Below are 22,143 nucleotides of genomic sequence, written 5' to 3'. Positions count from 1 at the left end.
CTAATTATATATATACAGGTGTATACACAAAGCCATCATTTGATTATTCTGTTGGTGTTTACATATTTTTAATCACAATTTCCATAAATAACAATAATAATTTTCGGTACACAACGTCTGTTAAGTAACTCGTACTATTTATTTTCGAAAGAGACAATTTAATGTCATGGTTTATTTTAAGTGTAACCAGATTTTGTAGTATTTATTTTCTCAAGGTTGTACGCTTTATTTTAATAATTTTTTCTAGATTGATATGTTAGTTTTTATAAACAATGTTCATTAAATATTGAGGTAGGTATTTTTATAGTTAAAGACATACTACTTATTAGTACTTTTTTTTATTTCTTTAGAGCTGAAAGCTACTTGGTACAATGGGATATTATATAATGCAATGGAATATTATCTAAAATGTGAACGATATCCTTAGCCTACCAGAATGAACGACAGTGAAGGATTCTGCATGAAAAAAGAACTTTCGATATACATTTATATATATATTAAGGTTTCTAGATAGTTGACAGGGGGTGCTTATCCTAGACATCAGATCCCACCTCGGATATTTCCATGGATCCGTGTTTAATAAATTCCCATTTGTATTCTTTATGCTATTTATGAGATTGATCACTGTTCGTTATCTTCACTTTTTCAGTTTTGATAGTTACATGTACCAAGTAGTTGCGGCCAGATTTGACACTTGCGTCAATACGTTTTCTTATTTAAACATGAACTATTATCTGTAGAATATTGGAGTTTGGAGAAAATGACAGCAATTAAATCATGGGGTTACCAAATGTATAGTCCGGAGAGAGAGAGAGAGAGAGAGAGAGAGAGAGAGAGAGAGAGAGAGAGAGAGAGCGAGCGTGTGTTTATTCTACGTGTACAACGATGAATGCTTTCTTTGATATTGCACATAAACTAGTTTGATCAGAGGGTACAGGCAGTTCACAATGAATTTTGATTTAGACGTTAATGGACTGAACAGTGCGCCACACACTGCTGTGTGCCCCAAAGTCAAATGCTGATACCACACAAAAACGTCAACACCCACTGTAGTTCACATATCATTTCATAAAAAACACCTCGTGCGTCAGTTTGTATCTTAACATCTTAAAATACTGCGCATCTCTACATTGACGTACGTACAATGCGATTTTGTTGGTTGTTTTTATGTTCATATAATATAGGTTATTTGTTTTCTTTGTTGCGTTGTTTTGACGTTCATTTTGAAACATTTTCACTCATGGACACGTCACCAGATGACGATCAGGGCTGTAGCCGTGACGTTTCTTCACCGTTCCAACACCTGTCCTGACAAAATACCTCCGTTGTAAGATCATATCCAAAATACTTTTATATGTAATGCAGGTAGCTGAGATTGGTGGGGTAAGTTAAATGGGTTAAGGCAAATTGAAAGACAAGTGTTGTAACGTCTTACAGTCCATGCATGTTTGATGGGTGTGATTATCAGTGATCAAAGCAGTTACTGATATGTATGTATATAACATATAGTTATTATTCATCCGTAATTACGCAAACATGTAATCAAACATTTCTCTATCTGTATGACCTTGACTATGTACTTGTATGGAGAAGTCTTATATATAGATAATGCCTGTTGTTTAATTCATTTATGTTTTATACATAATAAAATATTGTTTAAAGGGGAAAGCAACCCAAAAAAGTTTTACCTGATAAATGATAGGATTAATTATACCGAGCGAAGCTCGGACGGACCGAGGCCCGTCCGCGAAGCAAGGCTCTAAAGGTAACACGTATGTAAAAGAAAAAAGTCAAAATCAGCAAAAGAAAAAGAGATAATCTCTATATACGTTCACTGAAATTTTCGTGATCCATATGGGCGCCGCCATTTATTTTTTCATCACCTGCTTCAACAGTTATTCGTGTTTTATTTTGAATCCCAATAATAGAAGACTCTAACGTGCAATTCGTAATTTAAACACTCAGTTTGTTCAAAGTGAATAGTATAATTATAATTGTAACAGGTTTTAGCAAATAAATACATATAAAATCGTAATACGACTAAATAGATGAACGAGTTCATGAGTTTCTTTGAATAAGAATATACGATAAAATTACGGTTACTTTTTTACCATTTTCAATTTATTGGTTAATTTTGTTTAGTTTTAACGGCCTTTTTCATTGCATACGGAATGTATTATTGTTGTTTATAATTGTTTGCTTTTAAAAAGAGAAAAAAAGTCGAGGCTAAATGTGACGTCACAATGCACAGTTTATGTCGCCTTGCGTTTTATTTCCCGCGTTCAATGAATAGGCGGATCATGTAAAACTGTTGTCCCCATATAAACTCCTTTAATATTGAGATGTTACTGGGTGTTTAGCGCAAGGAAATTTCATTCAAAATATATATTTTTAAATGAATCATAATCTACCGTACTTAACGGAATTATGATTACCACTAGGGACACTCCAATGACCATTACGTACATGCTTCGCTCGGTCTAACGGTCACATCGTATACATATTACCGAGCGAAGCTCGGACGGACCGAAGGCCCGTCCGCGAAGCAAGGCTCTAAAGGTAACACGTATGTAAAAGAAAAAAAAAAAGTCAAATTCAGCAAAAGAAAAAGAGATAATCTCTATATACGTTCACCGAAATTTTCGTGATCCATATGGGCGCCGCCATTTATTTTTTCATTACCTGTTTCAACAGTTATTCGTGTTTTATTTTGAATGCCAATAATAGAAGACTCTGACGTGCAATTCGTAATTTAAACACCCAATTTGTTCAAAATGAATAGTATAATTATCATTATAACAGGTTTTAGCAAATAATTACATATAACACCGTAATACGACTAAATAGATGAACGAGTTCATGAGTTTCTTTGAATAAGAATATACGATAAAATTACGGTTACTTTTTTACCATTTTCAATTTATTGGTTAATTTTGTTTAGTTTTATAACGGCCTTTTTCATTGCATACGGAATGTATTATTGTTGTTTATAATTGTTTGCTTTGAAAAAGAGAAAAAAGTCAAGGCTAAATGTGACGTCACAATGCACAGTTGACGTCGCCCTGCGTTTTATTTCCCGCGTTCAATGAATAGGCGGATCCTGTAAAACTGTTCTCCCCATATAAACCCCTTGAATATTGAGATCTTACTGGGTTTTTAGCGCAAGGAAAATTTCATTAAAAATATATATTTTTAAATGAATCATAATCTACCGTACTTAACGGAATTATGATTACCACTTGGGATACTCCAATGACCATTACATGCTTCGCTCGGTCCAACGGTCACACCGTATACATATTATGATAAAGATTTGTCATACTATTCTGTTGATATACAGTCTAGATAAGCTTCAGTACTAATTTGTAAAACGTTAAAAGGGGAATTCCCGCTATCTATAGAGGCTGCCATGATGTGGAACTCTTTTGTATTCAAGACCACAAAAATCAATAACCGTCTGTTTCGGTTTTGATGAGATTCTAAGATCATCAAACGTGTGTATGTGGTAGATTTTACGAATAAATAGGTTGATGCCTTCCTGTCATGCAGTTAATTGCACTAATGCGAAGGGGAGATGTGGAAAACGTTTTTTTTTCGAAATTCCTGACCCAACCAAGTCATCTAAAAAGAAAAGACTATGTAAACTGTAGATCCATCATTTTCATAATGACAAGTTGAAGTTCGAGACATCTGTATGAAGAAACGTGTACCGTCTGCCTGGTCTTCGACTCGACTGAACGTCTTCTTTTATTAATTTCTTCTTGCGAAAGAATGGGCTCAAATCTAGACGGCTCCAAACTGTTCGTGACTTGTCATGTTTACAGTGCTGCTGATGAAATAAACTGGAACCGACGGTGTGACGTCATAAATTAAACTTCAATGGCCGCTCTCTTAGCGGCGGGTGATTTAAAATATATGATAGATTGATATTGATTTAATTGTTAAGCAAGGATTTTTGTTGTTAAAGACCGTCATTTACGATATCAGTAAGTAATACTTTATTCATAAGAAGCAACAATGTGGTTAGGGTTGTCTTTCCCTTTAAATCAGATCAAAGCAGTAAATGCAAAACTCCACATTCTCTGGGCTAATGTCAGTATTCCCGATTTCCGTCCCATTTTTCTGAAGTTTAATTTGTTTCATACCCGTAATTGCTTTTTTTTTCCCCTTTGTTAGATTATTTGGACTGGTTATCGTAAAATTTTATGGAAATTTATAGGTCTCTGGTCAAAGGAATTCAAAATTTGTTAATACACACCAGGAAATAGATGCGTGGTTCCGGAACCATGAAAATGCAGGCCATGAAAAATTATACAGGTGTTTCATCATATCGCTGTACAAGGAATTTTAACGGAAATTTTACTTGCCGTGGAAATAAAAATCAGGCAACAGGGGGCCTGCCCCCCCCCCCCAAACTTTATTTGACAACATACATTTCCCGTCATCAGTTGTACATGCAAAATCCGTTATTTCTACGTTCAATCTTATGCCCCCACCCCCACCGTTTTTTAAAAGTACTGGATGGTAATGGAAATGCAAGCTTGAACCGATTAATTGAACCTATGTACAGAAAAATCTTCGGCCCCTCCCTACTTACCCCTGTGTAAAAATTGAGATTTTGAGGTTCGGGCAGAGCAATCCCTTTAGGGTTTTCCTTTTCCCTTGTGAATAATTTTGAGATAATTGCGAAGTCATCTTCGTCTCCGGTTGTTCCCCTTTTGAAAAACAATGCTATATGCCAGTAAATTGCAAAAAAGGGTAAGAATATCTTACATATTTGAGAGGAGTGCATTGACTTGCTTTAGAACATGCCTTTCCATTATGTAATACGTAACTTTCGAGATACGGATCCACTCTGACTTTTATCGCGTGTTGAACGTAATTTGTAGGGCATGTCACTTCCGGAATACAATAACAACTAAGTTAACAAGCATGGGATACTTCAATTGTTATTAAATTCCTGCATTTAAATGCTATCTTTGAAAGAAAGGAATTACTACAACCATTTTATAGGAAAATGCATTTGATTAAATTATGTTAGTTGGCAAGGGAAATAAATCTTGGGAGTATCTTAAGGATATCGGTAAAACTTCACGTCTTGCATCCAATGATAAGCGTCTGAATGCGCCTTTTCCCTTCCATCTAACTTACACTCATGTACTAAGCACCAATAGTGACTTGGATCGTCATCGTAGGACTTCGCATAGCTCTTTACGGACCGTCTGTTTGCGAAACACCATTTGTATCGATGTCAACTTTGCCCTACAATTAGTTATTATCACGTGACTGTGGTGTATAAACGTCAAATATAATCGGTCGTTCCAGCACATCCCGAAAGTTCCGTATTGGACAGTAATGTTCTTGTAAAAGATCTGGAATATCCGAGAAGGAACCCTCAGTTCAACGCACATAAAATGGTTTTGTAGTTAGCCCTCAAATAAAAATATTGATGTATGCTTATATTTTGGAGGTAAACTTTTCCACACACACACCCCTTTTCTCCTTTGCATGTTTTCGAAACCTCAGTGTTACCCTTTAGATTCGCCTTTAAAGAATGAAAATAACCTGAAATCCTTTTCATTTTATTCAAGGAAAATTCAACGATATAAAATTCATGCGAGTTTAAAAACAGAGCAAAACCAGTCACAGCCTTTAATACAAGTAAATAAGTTTGTTTTATAGCCTTTTGACGTACACTTTAGTGGTAGACAAAATAAACAACGATAGCTTATCTTTAAATCGGAAAGGTAAATATTTCAAATGTATACCCACTAATGTTACGCAATGTCTGTCTGTGTGTATTCATAGGTTTCACACGCTCTCAAATCGTGATCTTGGTAGATCTAAACTCACGTCACGTGACTTTGCTCTTCAGCTTTATTTAACAAATGAAAGTATATTAATATCGCTTATTTTCCCATCACCTAGAGATCAAACATGGACGATTTTATAATATTCCAAGAAATGAAAGACTTTGTAAATCATGTTCACTGTCACAGGTTGAAGATGAGTATCATTTAATACTGGTTTTTTATCGAGTCAGAAAAATGTACTTTCAGAAGAAGAAAAAATAATCTCTGCTTTCAAACCTTTTCTACTATTGTCAACAACAAATGCTGCAGAATTATGTAAATTAGGGAAACAACTTTATGATTACCACTGTTTTTAAACTCCCGTGATTTTGTTAACCTTTTTCTCGTTTCATTTGATTTAAATACACGATTAGAAAATTTGTAATGTTATTTCTTCATCTTATTTTGACTCTCCAGTTTTGCCTTATGTACATATATTGTATATGTCACGCTGAAAATGATTATTTTTTTTTGTACAAATTATTTCATGTATAATACCTTAAAACTTAAAGGGACTGATTCACGATTTTCTCCAAAATTTTGTTTTTCACTTTTAATGATCAAAATCTACTGTCAAATGTGTTTAAAGATTTCACATAAAAATTAAGGTTATACATCATCAGGGAACGTCATGTTAGAGAGTTTATTATTTGTTTTGTAAACAAAGATTGCGGTATGTTATTGTTTACGAAATTTTCAAAAGAAATGGATATCGATCTAAGTTTATTATATCTTTCACATTTTAATCATTCTTTGGGTAAAATGTGTCATCTAAAAGTTAAAATCGGTGACTATGCAAAATGAAGATGCTTTATATTGTAAAATTAACATTTTACTGGTTTGTTTGTATACATGAAAAGATTCGAGTCTTTGTTTACATAACACAGATTTAGGGCTGAACTACTGCTTTCATTCTTGCATTCAGTAGGTCAAAATTTTGGCTGTCAACATTTATTCAGTTATGTTCTTAATATTTAGCATCAAAAATGAAAAACATTTTTTTTTCAAAAATCGTGAACCCAGTCCCTTTAAGAGATGTGTGACATCTGAATTGGACGTATTGTATCGGATTCGTCGCGACAAGACACTCTATAAACAATTTTCTCTGTCACCATAAAGCGATAAATCATCAGATTCCGCAGATTTCTAAATACATTAAATTTTTACTCTTACAATCTGTCGCGGCCCCAGGGTACGTGTACGGTAATGATGTCATTGTGTTTGTATAGGTTTCGTGTAATTATTACAAATTTTATTAAATTAAGCATTTCAGGCACGTAGAAACAGGAGCCCCTCCCAACACCCGCCCACATACAATTTGATTGACATGTCAGCAAAGTTTATTATTTCACAAGTGGAGGACTACCTCCTCCCCCCCCCCCCCCCCCCCCCCCTCTATTACTTTGTAATAGTATTAATTGCTAAGAATGCAAGTTTGCACTGATGAAATGAACCAATGTAGAAATAGAAGAACGCAACCGCCACCCCCTATAACTAATATTTCAAAAGTTAGAAAATTAAGTGTAAATTTTGCTACTGCATGTTGGTTCTGCCCCTTCCCCCTCTATTTAAAATTTTGGACTTTGGGCAAAATATATGTAAAGCTTCTTTTTTTTTTTTTTTTTTTTTTTTTTTTTGCCTCTCAAGAATTTTAGACAATTATAAAGTCAACTTCTACCCCCTCTACTACCCCACCCCCTCCATTTGAAAAACGAAGCATCGTGTCTGTGGCTGTGATTCTCATTTATTGACGTCAGTGGTTCACACGATTTCCAATATAAGCTAGATAATACCAGTGATCCCGAGATGGCTTTCAATTAAATTCAGTTCATTTATTCACTCGAATCATTCACAGTGGTTCATGAGGTGCATAAATATAATTCTATGATTATATAAACAATATTGCCAAGGATACAAGTATATAAATAATACATCCACATATATGTTCATTAGCACAAAATAGAGGTGGGGGCGTAATGCATACAAAGAGATTCGGGAATTTAATAAATATACATGTACATGTAAGGGAAGACAGCAGATTAATTCTAGAAATCTTTTTTATGGAATAAAACCATTTACATATGTCTACGTCTTCATTTTCTTCACATTGATTTATTTTCATATTAATTACTTTAATTGTAGCACTCAATCAATAATGGCCAGTCGTGTTGTTAATCATTAAGCGTCGTTATACATGGAGGTACATATTTTGAAATCTGTGGTTTTATTTTTTTTTTTACTAGACAATGATTGCTTCGATCTGTGAGGCTTTGATTTCTGTTCGTTACGTTAGAACTGATGGTGTTACATATTCAATACTGGCCGTGAATATTTATACAACACTGGTGGTCCGCCACACTGGGTCAAGGTTTGTTATTTGTCTAAATAAGAGAATGTTTAATGTTCAGTCAATTACAAGTAGGCCTGGAGGATTTTGTACTGAGTCAGCAAAATCTCTCTCTCTCTCTCTCTCTCTCTCTCTCTCTCTCTCTCTCTCTCTCTCTCTCTCTCTCTCCATGGTGTGCCAACATGGCTAAAGTAGCTTAGATCAGAAGAAAAAAACATGGTCAGATATATCAATATTATTAGACGTATATCAAAATATGTATTAAAATGTTGATTATAGATTTGTATCAGAAATTTGTCGGGTTTGTCCGTGTTGTACTGTCAGAAGAATCCATGGCTTTCAGGCCTGACAACCATTCAGAGGTTAAAATGTACTGTAAACCAGCACGTGATTTCAGTCATTCGTTTCAGGGTAAGATACATGGTACATGTATCTTCAAAACAAATTACGGACTTAAAAAATATTTCAGATTTTGAAAATACACGAGGCTATGAACTACCCCCGGTCATTATTCTATGGGAGTCAAAATTTGCCTCTACACCGGCTTATATACATTCATGAAAAGTATGTCGCGTGAAGTATTGTAGCTCATTACTTCAAGTGTTCTACTTTCATTTCTGTCGAAATTCCCAGCCGCTAAAATAGATGTGCTGTTATAACATCTATCTGTATACTATAATATTAAGCTGTATTCATACGCGCATTGTTTACAACTGCAATGCATTCATGAGGAAATGGCTACAAGAGCTATGATTACAATTTATTTAAAAAGATAAAAGGGGGGGGGGGGCAAAAACGTTGGGAATATAAATATTGTATATTTCTGAGACAGACAAAATTTACGGGGTGGTTTTTTTTTTGGGGGGGGGGGGTGTCAGTTCTAAAACGATTCACCACTTACATTGAAATGCATACATGATTGTTACCGCAATTAAATTTGCAGGTATGGATTTCAGTTTCTCAATGATTTTTTGGGAGTTGAACATTGTTCAAATAAGACAATTTGTTTAACTTCCTAAGCCACCACGCACTGCGCGCATGAATATACACGTATTGCATGGAACTTCATAAGGTGTGAACTTCTTCACTTCCCCCCATCCCCTTTGTGTAGCTTGTTGGTCTTAGTGTTTGTAGTCAAAATGTAAAAATTAATTCGGAATACCCTAAATGGTTGTATTTTTATACAATAGTATGACATGTACTATATCAATATACCTATATCAGATAATATACAACACGTTTCTAATACATGTGTATATTCTATTATACGTATAGTTTACCTTTCATTGAAAGCAATGCTCGCGGTGATTTTTTAAATCAATATTTAATTAAATATCGATCTTTAGTACACAATATTACATTATTTTTTTTTTCAAATTTCCATTCATTATTTGAATATTAATATCAAGGTTAAAAGACCAGCATCTATTCCCTAAACGTTCGAGGACTTTATAAGATACTTCACTGACTCCCTTTAAGAAGGCTAGGGGTAAAAATATTCTTAAAAATTTGCTTAGGCTTAGCAGAAATGATTGACACAAGAGTGAATTAAGATTTATTATGAATGATTAAATCATGATAATTTGTTCGTGTATGATTTATTGCATCTTAGCGAACTGCATATGAAAAAACACACCTTAATATACAAACATGAATGCAAAACAAATTTGAAAACTTAACAATAAGATCAGATAAATAAAAACAACAAAAACCTATGAACGGAGTAAAGAATTCACAAAAATATCACAATTTTCTGCGAAAAAATAGTTCACAAAAATGTCATAATTGAAAATTTAAAAAAATGAAACAAAAAACGCTTTTAAAGATATTGTTAAGGTTTTAGCACAATTATAGAGGGCGAAGCCCTCTCACAGCCCGAAGGGCCGTGAGAGCGGATCGAGCTCTCCCTATAGGTAACACGTATATACATGTTTAAAAGGAAAATATAGGAAAATAATGAAAAATTAAACCATACCTATGGAACTTGAAAAGTTTGGTACCAATGGCGTCGATTCGAATATTAGCGCGTGGACATGTATTCCTCCATTTTGAATCTCGTCTACCCTAGTTCACGTCGTTCTGAGATGTTACACATAAAATCCGTAAAAGCATGTAAATCTTATTTTCTTAATCATATATAATCACTCCACGATTAACGCCATGTTTTTTGTTGTGGTTCAAACGCTTTGTTTGTAAATTTGCTAAATAACGACGCTGAATATGACATCACAATGTACTGTTTACATCAATTGCGTTATATTTCCCGCGTTCAATATATAGGTGGATCAAATGTCCAAAAATTAGGATGCTTTGATACAGCTCCGTCCGCGTGTTAACTTCGGGTTGTTTTTGTCCTGTTTTGGATATAGATACTATTGTGAAAACTTTTTTGCTTCGCCCTCAAACATGGTCACGCCGTAAAACATATTAATTAATAGTATTATACCTCAGTATGAGAATTCTATGCAACGCGTAATCTGATTGGTCTAGACGGTCACATGCCAGGGATAACAAAACTTCATATCAAACTTCCGCCAGAGTTCGTTTGCTCACAAACCAAACTCTTCCACTTAAGCATTAGGGGATAGCGATTTCTTAGGCCACGTATACTGTGACGTCACTGTAGAATGACGAAAAAACATAACGTCAAACGTAAACAACTTTCAAAACAAGAACTGTATGTAGGTGACGTAATGAGGCCTCGACGGGGAGTTTGAACTTCATATCTCCCTCTCAAACATCATATCTCCCTATCTTATTATATACTTTCAATTTCATCTCTTCTTTTTTCTTTAAAAGTTTGCGGGCATATATCACACGATATATGCCCGGAAACATTCCGGCCCGCAAACATTACGTCACAATCAATACACAAGCAAATTACTACGTCGTTAATTTTCAAATTTTTCGTGTTTTTCATCTTTTACTCAGTTAAACCAATAGAGAAATTGTAAAAAAGAAAAAAATTATTGTTAGTTTCTAAATGAAATTGAAAGTATATAATAAAAAGGTTATAGACTTTGTATGGGAAAATATGACGACCTCGTTTTTTGTCGCGGACGGACCTCGCAAGCTCGGTCCGTCTACGCGCCAAAAAACTCGGTCGTCATATTTTCCCATACAAAGTCTATAACCTATAAATATTTCCCGCTTGGGCAGCCTCGTGTATTTTCCATATATTTAACACAATAAGTCCGAGTCATTCTACTTCCATAATTCGTAAGGCACAAAATATGCGAGTCTCTGATATACAGTTTTAAGATCGCCTGATTTTGGTTCATACAAAAACAAGCAAGTAAATCAGCGGGAAGTTTCTAGTATACCGGTCCCCAGAAGCACGCGACTGTGCACGAACAGTTATTTCCCTTGCCGTTGCTAAGCGGAATGTAAACACACCGCCATTTGCATTTTCGCCTCAGATGCTGAGCAATGAAAATCGTGAGATAAAAATAAAAGGCCAACGGCGTTTGAGAATACTAAGCGGGGGCTTGGGGCGGCAACCCTCGACAAGTCAAATATAGTTTTTTAAAAATCCTTACCTTACAACATAAAATCATCTAAGCTGTTGTTTGCATTAATCAGATCGAGGGGTTGAAGAACTAGTCGTTGTTTGGCAATCAAGGGTTCCTTTGGCTTTGGAGAAGTAAGGTTGGGTACGAGTATCGAGGGGTCATATACAGATTCAATGAGTTCTAGAAATTTAAGGAATGGATCTTGTCAGTCTCTAAGATATTTTTTTCGGATGCAGTACTAACTAAAATAAGTATCGTACAGAGATTTAACTGTGCCGCTGACCGGTAATGACTTTTTTAACGCTATTTACAAAACACGGACACGTCACAGACGCACGGATGCACGGAAATAGAAAAAATAGTACAAATCACGGATTCATTTTGCACGGATAATAAAATTGTCCGTGCATTTTTTTAAATTATAAAATCAATTGATTTGTGACTTTGAACATATTTTGAATGCACGCCAAGTAGATTCTATAGTATTGGTGTGTGCCCCTGTATCGGGATCTACAAAGTTTACAGAATGATTTACTTTTAAATGTTCGAACCCTTCTTTATCAAGAATATCATAAGCTTTCCAGCAATCGCTAATTATAGTTGTACCGGGCTGTATGTTGGCTTTTATTATTTCAAGTAGAGTTTCTCGTGTTCGATCTGCCACTGTTGTAAAAAAGCACCTTTTTCGTCTCCCTTTCAATCCCACCAAAAACCCAGACACCGTCAACTTTCCGTCCCTTGTGAAATTTTCTTTTACCAAATTTACTTTCGTCAATTTCAACAAATTTTCCCACTCCTCCTACTTTTTCTGAATTCTTCTCTAAAATGCAGGTACACACTTCTCTGGAATAATTATACCAATCAACAACAGTTTGACTTGCAATTTCAAGTTCGTGTCTCACGAAACTTTCACTAGCTTTGTATACCCAGAAATATGTTATTAACAAAACTTTTTCCAGCGTTAAGTTGTGCTTTTCGAACCAGCTACCAGTCCTGATGGAAATTTTGTTGTTGCAGGTTTTGTTAGAACATCTCCATACAAATCTGTCGCTTGAATATGACGAATCCTTTCTTAATCCAAATTTCCCGTTGTCACAGCTGCCACAGATTTTGCCGTCCAGATTTATCAAAACAGATAATCCTATTAACCAGTGAATCAACTCTCGGATGATATTTTTCTTGCATGTCGACTTAATCTATAGAAAAATAACTTGCAAATAGGAGGCAGAAATATGCCATCATAGGCTTCTCTCATTCTGTTTATAGTTAACTTGAAAGGTGAAGAATCAATCTCATAACAAAATAGAGAGTTGGGCAAACACGGACTCCTGAACACAACAGAGATGGGATTATGTGCCTATGGGGAGTAAGCATCCCCTGCAGGTGATAGTGGAATTTATACTTATCTGGGGCACACAAGGGCGCGTGCCAAACTGCGCGTGTTTTTTAAAAAAAAACAACCAATCAGCACGTTTACCAGCTTTGACTTTAATCGTACAGATTCTACACGGTTACAACACAAGCGGATAATCAGTAAAAGGATGAAATGAAAACAAAATGCCTAAAAATAGAATGACTTGGGTCGAAGTGTCTCAAAATGTTGGTTCGAAGTGTCTCAAAATGTTGGTTCGAAGTGTCCAACTTCTTGGGCCAAAACGTCTGTGGTCGAAACGTTTGACTACCTCATATAATATTATATTGTAATGATTCCGGATATTTGAGGTACGACCATGCGGAGTTCTTAATTAGTCACTGTTTATATCACTTGATCTCATTTGTGTATAAATACCGAGATTCCGCAGTCGTCTGTGTCATTCAGATAGAAGATCCAGCCAAGTGGAGAGGACGAGAGTATGGATACTAATAAAGTATTCATGATAAACAATTCCTCGCCTGTTCTTACAGTTAGAGAGTGAATTTGGAAGGCCATCAGAAGTCTGGCCTGCCACGAAGAGGTTGACCTCCAGTAAAGGGGCTAGCCATAATTCGTTTTTGGTGTCGTCTGCATTGGCTGAACAGACCGTCGTCCAGGCCGCTGTACTCATTGTCCGTCCTGAATAAGGCATCCTACAATGATTGTAGTGGTTGAAGGGCTACCACATATACTGTCCGTCCTGAATAAGGCGTCCTACAGTATATGGGGTAATCCGAGGGCGACTGGGCTCTACATTTTGACAAGTTAGCACTACCAGTTTATCGTTGCTTGCCTCTGATTGATATAGTGATTCTCTGTTTGATGATAATTAACCTAGATAAGGTTAGGACATATTTGTATATTTTGGCAGTCCACTAAAATCATACCAATTAGTAATTGTTGAATACCCCAAACCCTGGAATTGACCAGGTACGATCCCAGAATTGAATGTAAATACGTTACAATATTACCTGAATAAAGTAATAGACAGGTCAAAAATGGCGCCGATGTCAAACTTAAGAGTTTTCTGTCTGGAATATATGTGATCTTGAGAGACGTGTGCTCCAGACAATAGATAAGTTACCTCGTTGTTGCTGTTGTTTTAAATTACATCAACAAATCAATGTTTTTTCCCAATTTTCACTTACATTTAACGGCTTTTTTTCTCTGGGTTTCCTACTGTTTTGGTGTTTATCTTCATCGTTGCTTTCGTCAGGGAGGGACTATTGTTACCTTACTCTAATGAAGAGTATTATAAAGAACAATAACTCCTCCGAAACGTTTAATGGAATTATACGATTTACTTCAATGTGAAAATAATTTTCGTCTAGATATTCACGTTCAACAAATGGCCACGGCCCCACAGCCCCTTTTAACCGTCTTCCCTAACACTTTCTATCCCTCCTTATAGACAGCAGCGCGCCAGAGTGTTGCAATGTAGTTTGATGCGATTCATTGATTTATCGAGATTCCAATGAATGCCTAGTTTTGGTTTCAATAATGGGTCATGAATATTTCACAACCATAAAAATCAAAGTACTTTACTGAAAGTACTAAAACGGCAATTTATTGCTGAAATCGGTAGCTCCTAAAATCCAGATCAGGGGCTTGGTATTTATGGTTGATGTTTTGTTAGTCTCCAATAGATACCTTATAAATGCAGATACATATTCCGACCTAAATGATGACCGAACACGATACTTCTAAAGCATCAGGTGCACATTAGAGGTTACCACACCAGAAAAATCTGATATGGATACATGCATATTATGGGGATGGTGCATGTAGTACTGGGAGGGATGTATATGAAACATCCGAAGTTTAACACAAAATACGATCAGCTTTTTGACAGGGATAGAGTCACCTTTCACCGCTAGGAAATGAATTACATGTACTGTTAAATGAAAGGCGAAGATAACGAACAGCAGTCAGTCTCACAACTCCTAAAAGCAATACAAAATAGAGAGTTGGGCAAACACGGACCCCTGGATATACCAGAAGTGGGATCAGGTGCGTATGAGGAGTAAGCATCCTCTGTCAACCGGTCACACTCTCCGTGAGCCCTATATCTTGATCAAGTAAACGGAGTTATCAGTAGTCAAAATCAGTGTGCCAAGAACGGCCTAACAATCGGTTCAAAACACAAAATAATATACAATCATCAATGTAGTAGTTGCTATATATGGTCAGTGTAATGGCTGTCCTTAATTACTGGACCATGCCTATTAGGCGCTGATATGTGGGGGTATTTAGAGGTAGGCCACCGATTTTTCGAAGCAGTAGCAGTTTGGTACATGTATTATTGGAATTGGTTCTTTTACAAACGGTAATAACTCTTTAGCGTAGATATCATGCATTTTTTACATAATGCATGCATCATATACACATATACATTGAACCATTGACTGCATTCGTTAATTAAGCGTTTGTATGTATAAGATTGCATCATTGTATTGGTCCTTTGTACAATTGTATTGTTTTATGTGGCGTTATACTTCTCTAAAACTAGATTTACCCAGTGCACAATTTATATATTATTGGTTGCTGAGGAATGACCCTACAGTCAACCAATGGAACTATTTTTTTTCGTTTTCATTTACAGATATCCATTTTCTCTCTTTCATACTCAATGAAACGTGTACCATCGAAAATTTGTTCCAGTTGTTTGTAAATTTACGTAGAAAGGGGGAGATAAAATGTAAAGGTAAGAAACACAACCCGCCCTTTTCTGACAACGCCTCGATGTTTTTGCTCTAGTTTTGAATTCTACAAAACCGAATGCACTGACCCGGTAGACCCTCTAGTGTCATGTGTGGGTCCGATGGTAGATGTGCACTTACTATAAATAGCTGAAATCCTCACTTTGATTTAATTTTGATTGATTGATTTTTAACGTCCCGTCGAAAATTTTTCATTCATATTCTGACGTCACTACCTGTAGGTGAAGTATCACAAATTTAGACCTATGCTTAGCGCTCAGGGCCGTAGCAGTGAGGGTTCTTTACCGTGTCAACGCCTGTCGTGACACGTAACCGCAGTTATTAAGGTAATATCCAAAAGACCCGTGATTCTCACTTCTAAATGCGGAGCGTTTGGCGAAGGAGCAATCACTACCTATAAGTATTTTAACGTCTTAGGTTTGACGCAGCCATGGCACGAGCAGGTTTCGAACTCAAGATCTCCCGGTTACGAAGCGAACGTTCTATCACCGAGATACTGCGACCGGTCAAGAAAGGTCAAAAGAAAACACCTGAGTGTTCCGAAAATGATACGAGACAAAATAGCCAATGGCATGCCACGTAACATCAGAAATGGTTTGACTTTGATGTTACTAGGTACACCATTGGCTATTTCACAATTTGAACTGTGAACAATTTTAAAGCCTGTAACTTATTTTGCTAAGCACTACGTGACATTTGACAGCGCTTTTGAATTAATAAGATTTACAATATTTCAGGTGTTTTTTTTAACATTTTCTTTCTGTTATGTTGACTGGACTAGGCATGTCGGGCTCTGGGTTAGAAGAGGTCCTCAGCACCCCTTGCTTGTCGTAAGAGGCGACTAAATGGGACGGTCCTTCGGATGGGATCGCAAACACCGGGGACCCATGTCACAGCGAGTGTGGCAAGATAAAAGATATCCCTTCATTCTTTTAAGACCGTAAGTACCGTGCATAGGATTAAATTGGACAGCCCTTCACCGGCAATGGTAACGTCTCTATACGAGTGAAAAGTTCTCGTTTTTTGACGTTAGACAATATACAATCAACTAGGCATGTCATATTGTGTACCGTTATTTGTTCGATATTGAACATATGGATGATGTATCAATTTCACCTGTCTAATATGTATAGATATGGTTGTTTTATTGACTCTAAGTTTTAATGGACAAATGAACTGATCATCTAAAACATTGGTAACATTAATAATAAATGGCCATTTTGTATCGACCGTCTCTCCTGTGTTCTAGCGGAATATCATACACATTACGAATATATATTTCAAGTAAAAAAAATGAATTTTCTTGGGACTTAATATAAATAGTAAATAGATTATAAAATGTATGAAAGTAGAAGTGTCGGATCCACAACGTGGATACAAGGTCAAATGCAAAAATTATACAAAGCACTAAAATGACCAACGACACGAACATCCAGATTGCCTATCTGGTTATTCGTGTAGTTGGTCATTGTATATATACATATATAAGGCTTATTCCAATTATTCCAAAGGACCCCTTATGTTACATTAAAATACAAAAAAAAAAGGAACTTATATAGGCAGGATGCTATACTATACTATATTGACGCTCGGCATTAGGTCGGAGATTACCTTAAAAACGGATGTCCCGTGTCACAGTAGGTGTGGTACGCTAAAGAACCCTCTCTGCTCAATGGCCGTAAGCGCCGAGCAAAGGCCTAAATTTGAAGCCCTTCACCGGTCTTAGTGACGTCTCCATATGAGTGAAAATTCTCGAGAGAGACGTTTTAAAACCAATCAATCATAATCATATACATTTCAGATATCCAGCACAACGAATGTCAGGTGTATTAATGACAGTTGTGAAACAGACCATCATCTAGATTTCTTTGTATCAGTCGCTAAATATGATTTCACAGCATTGTTAAATTTTGGTTTATAGCCATCTGTTTGACCCCTAATAACAATGCATTATAGTATTTTATAGTAACCAAACCAAATTGTATTGTTTCCGGTGTGGTGAATGGGTGTTGTACTTACTGAATGTAGTAAAAATTGATTTCTTGTCGGCCTGATCAATTGTCAGATCGTGATGAAGAACGTCATTTATTAATAATCTCCAGTGAGTGCACCGTAGCAATTTTATGGCGGGTTTTATATCCACACTCAAACCTCGTTGTATCATTAAACTTGCATGAAATATTTTCAACACTGATATTCTTATCATAGAACATTGTATTAAGCGTTTTCACAATAGACAGACTCCATATTTCAAAGCTGGCGAATTAGATAACGATGCAAGACAAATACGTGATGAAGTCCGTACGGATTAAGCTGTTGATGCATGTAGACAACGGACTAAGAATGAAATTAAGTGCAGCAGTAACGAACAATTATGTGGACTGAAAGAAAGGATTATTAATTAATTCGGATTAACAGAAATAGTCATTAGAATGTGATGATGAAATATATATTATTCAGCAGGAGATCGTTATTTGTTTGGTTGATTTCACTAGAATTAACGTACATCTTAGCAGTGGTTTACCTCGTCCATTCCAACATCGGCAGGGATGACGACAGGAGGAGACTTCAGGAAGTGGTCAAACGTTCTGATCAGTGCGAGAAAACACGTACGCAAACACTCTCCTCATCGTCCAATTTTTTTTACGCATGTGCGAAGGAAATTAAATTGTACGAAAACATGTTTGCGGTACTAAATCATGTTGTGATTGAACCTTCTGGGGATTGTCTTTACCAGAATAATGACACTTGTGGATTCAACATGAAATTTCTATCCACCCATTGCAGAAATCGGACAGATTTAAGAGGAATGCATTTAAAAGATCCTATCCTTTCGTGGTTGAAAGCGTTAAAAATAACAAACAAGATCTCTGACAAGCCACATTCTAGTCGGGGTGTCGGGTTTATCGTGGCACGACACGATGTGAATAATTTGTACCACACGATGACGCAGATTTACAACATTGTGGTAGCAAAACATCTTCTGCAAATCACGTACAATGATAGCGTGATTATTTTTGTGGATGTCCATAACGAGAAAACAATGTTACAAGAACTCTGGAACTCTTTATTCAAGGACGCTATACATACCAGGAAACCAATGCCAAGGCTTTATTTTGATACTCTAGTAATGATAAATTCTGGTTACGAAGGACATCTTAGTCATTTACGCTTACCAAATCTGCCATTCATTTCAGAATTTACGGAATTCTTTACGAGAAAATTTGAAATTTGCAGACGAAGAGAATTGAATTGTTTAAATATCAATATTTTAATTATTCTAAGGCAGGATACTAGAAACGAAAATGACACTCTTTTAGTTACAGAGAGGAAATTCCACAATGAAAGACAAATGCTATCACAGTTAAGGAAAGAATTTCCTAAATATAACATTAGGGGTGTCCGACTTGACAGTTTTCCCATAAGAACTCAGTTTTCGTTCATTTCACAGACAGACTTTCTGATAGGAATGCACGGTGCTGGATTAACATACACGCTGTTCCTGCCGGAACATGCGGGGGTGCTCGAATTGTTTCCCAGTTATAGGGACACCGGAAACACGCATTACAGGACCATCTCAAAATGGCGAAATTTATTCTATCGAGCATGGCAGAACTTCAACTTGAAAAACGAATTTCCAAATTTTGAAACTCGTTTTTCTGCAAGAACTATAGGGTATTATATAATGGAGTATATCAATGCCAAGTGCAAAACTGTTCAATGAGTTATCTGTTGTAGACTATTTGTTTAAACCACTGTCTATAGGAATCAAAAATAGAGACCGTATCTTGAACCGCCTGAGTTGATAAATTGAATAATCTTGACAGAGACTCTTTTTGTTTATACTTATCGGAAAAATATTGATAAGGCTTTTCATTGAATTTTTGGGAATAGGACATGGGTTCAACTCCCTAGACCATCACGCACTGCGCGCATGAATACTTTGCCGTGGGCCTCTTCGCATCCTCGTTTTGTTTGAAAAGACGTACGTCCCACAAAACGCTCCCCAAACAATATAATCCAATGATTTAAAACAAAGAGAGCTGATCACTGTAAAACTGTATGAATATGTTTGTTTTCCTAAATGATAGGAACAGATCTAAGTATTTACACGAGTATTTTCTTTTGTATTTGTAAACGTTAGACACTACCATCATGATGTATAGATGGACGAGTTCATTGCTCCTTAGAGGGGTAGAAGATTAAGACACTCCACAACACGCCGAGTCTCTGCACATAATAAATAAATTAATTTATATAAATTCATTGAACCACAATTTCTGCTTATCGTATGATAGATATATAAATATACTAATTCATTGAACCACACTTTCTGCATATAGTATGATAGATAAATTAATTTATTAATTCATTAAACCACAATTTCTGCATAAAGTATGATCGATGAATTAGTATATAAATTCATTGAGCCAGAATTTCTGCATATAGTATAAATAAATGAATATATAAATTTATTGAACCAATGTTAACTGCGCAAATATGATAAAAATAAATCCATATTTACAAAACCAACAACAGTGGAATTACTTTGATATACATGTACATTGTATAATGTAATTGATTTAATGGATAGGGGGCCTTTTTCTATGTTTTCTCTCAATTTCCGATTCTTTAGCTTTCTTCATCCTCCTATTTACCTTACTCGCCTTTAAAAATTGAACCATTTTATTCTTTAAGATGCTAGGTTCATACCCCTTGCCTCTTAACTTTCACGTGCAGTTATTAATGTAACACTTATACAGTACCAATTTTGATGCACCAGATGCGCATTTCGACAAATAATGTCTCTTCAGTGATGCTCAAGCCGAAATTTTGGAAATTCGAAATAACAATAAACTTGCAAGAGCTAAAAGGAAAACGTGAGTGCCAAAAACCTGGAGCCAAATTCGTCCAAGGATAAAAGCTATGCATGGGGGAAATAATCCTTAATTTTGAAATGAATGTCTAAATTTTATCCTAGCAATTAAATAAACATCCGTATATTCAAGCTAGTAACGAAGTACTTAGCTACTGGGCTGTAGAGACCCTCGGGGACTAACAGTCCACCAGCAGAAGCCTCGACCCAGGGGTGGTAATGTAAAACTTATACATACATACATATCCTCTCTGGGCCCTATGGACTCTTGAGGCCGGCCAACATCCCTCGCCATCTTGACCTGTCTTCTGCCACGACTTCAGTTCTCTGCCAAGTGGTCCATCCGAGATTGTTCCTTTCGCTTTCAACTGTTAGTTTGTTAGTGAGGGGAAATATAAGGATTTTTATATTAGATTTTCCAAATTATAGGAAGGAAGATTGAAAAGAGTTATAAAGGTGGTTATAGGAATGTGAGCGTCGTCATGGTTACCAGACTCCCATGTATTGACCATTAACACAAATATTGCTTCAAACAACTGACTTTCAATCAGAAAATAGAATTTCAAATAAAGTTTTAAAAAAAAAATTCAAAGATTAAATTGAACTGATAAAAATATTCAAAGTACTGAAAGTACACTTTGGGAGTTGATTTTATGTAGATGCCTCTGGGATTGAGAATTATATTTTATTTTAAAACCCAACAAATTAAGGAAATAATCTTAAAATCATAAACTTATTTTGTGTCTCCCATTTATTTACTACTATAACAATCAATTGCAATTGAAGTATGTTTTCATACACATAGACACTGGTAAATTGACATCTTGTTTCGATTGTATCTTATGTAAAACTTGTACGGTACCAATTTTGATGCACCAGAGACATTGATAATCAGACATTTCTTTAATGCAGAACATCGAATTGGTCGCTATTTTCATAAACAATATTCTAATTCTATTTCCAAGACAACACACATAAATTGTAATATTATATAATTCATTGAAAACGAAAATAAATCAAGAAACGCTTACTCACTTTATAAAATCAAAGTACTGAGAGTACTTATAGGTGAAAACACGTTTGACGTTTGATCTTGTGATCTGAAAAACAATAATGTTCATATACTCTGTAAGAGTAACCACTGACTCAAGTTTACTTACTATCAAATGTTTCTCAAGATATTTAGCAGACAATGTTTTTCGATATTGTGGTAAACTGACCTTGACGTTTGACCCGATAATCAATAGAGGTCATCTTCTTTCTGTTGACAAACACTTTACCAATGCTAGATATGCAACATGTAACTATCAAGCAAGAGGTTCTGTGAATATTAAGCAGACAACACTTGGTCTACGGACGGACCCAACATTTTTGATCTAAAACAATGTATCTTCTTTTATAAATGGGACATAGATATAGTAG

General features: G+C 35.8%; 1 protein-coding gene across 1 annotated transcript; it reads left to right on the top strand.

Moving 5' to 3' along the window:
- The first annotated feature begins 18,152 nt into the window (after nt 1-18,152).
- LOC125666459 (EGF domain-specific O-linked N-acetylglucosamine transferase-like) lies at nt 18,153-20,010 on the top strand. The gene has a single exon (XM_048899616.2). The coding sequence runs from the start codon at nt 18,283-18,285 to the stop codon at nt 19,567-19,569; it is 1,287 nt and encodes a 428-aa protein (XP_048755573.2). The 5' UTR covers nt 18,153-18,282; the 3' UTR covers nt 19,570-20,010.
- The last annotated feature ends 2,133 nt before the right edge of the window (nt 20,011-22,143 follow it).

Source organism: Ostrea edulis, chromosome 10 (genome assembly GCF_947568905.1).
Source record: "Ostrea edulis chromosome 10, xbOstEdul1.1, whole genome shotgun sequence".
NCBI lineage: Eukaryota > Metazoa > Mollusca > Bivalvia > Ostreida > Ostreidae > Ostrea > Ostrea edulis.
The sequence above is the reverse complement of the archived record's forward strand: the minus strand, read 5'-3'. Positions and strand labels throughout refer to the sequence as shown.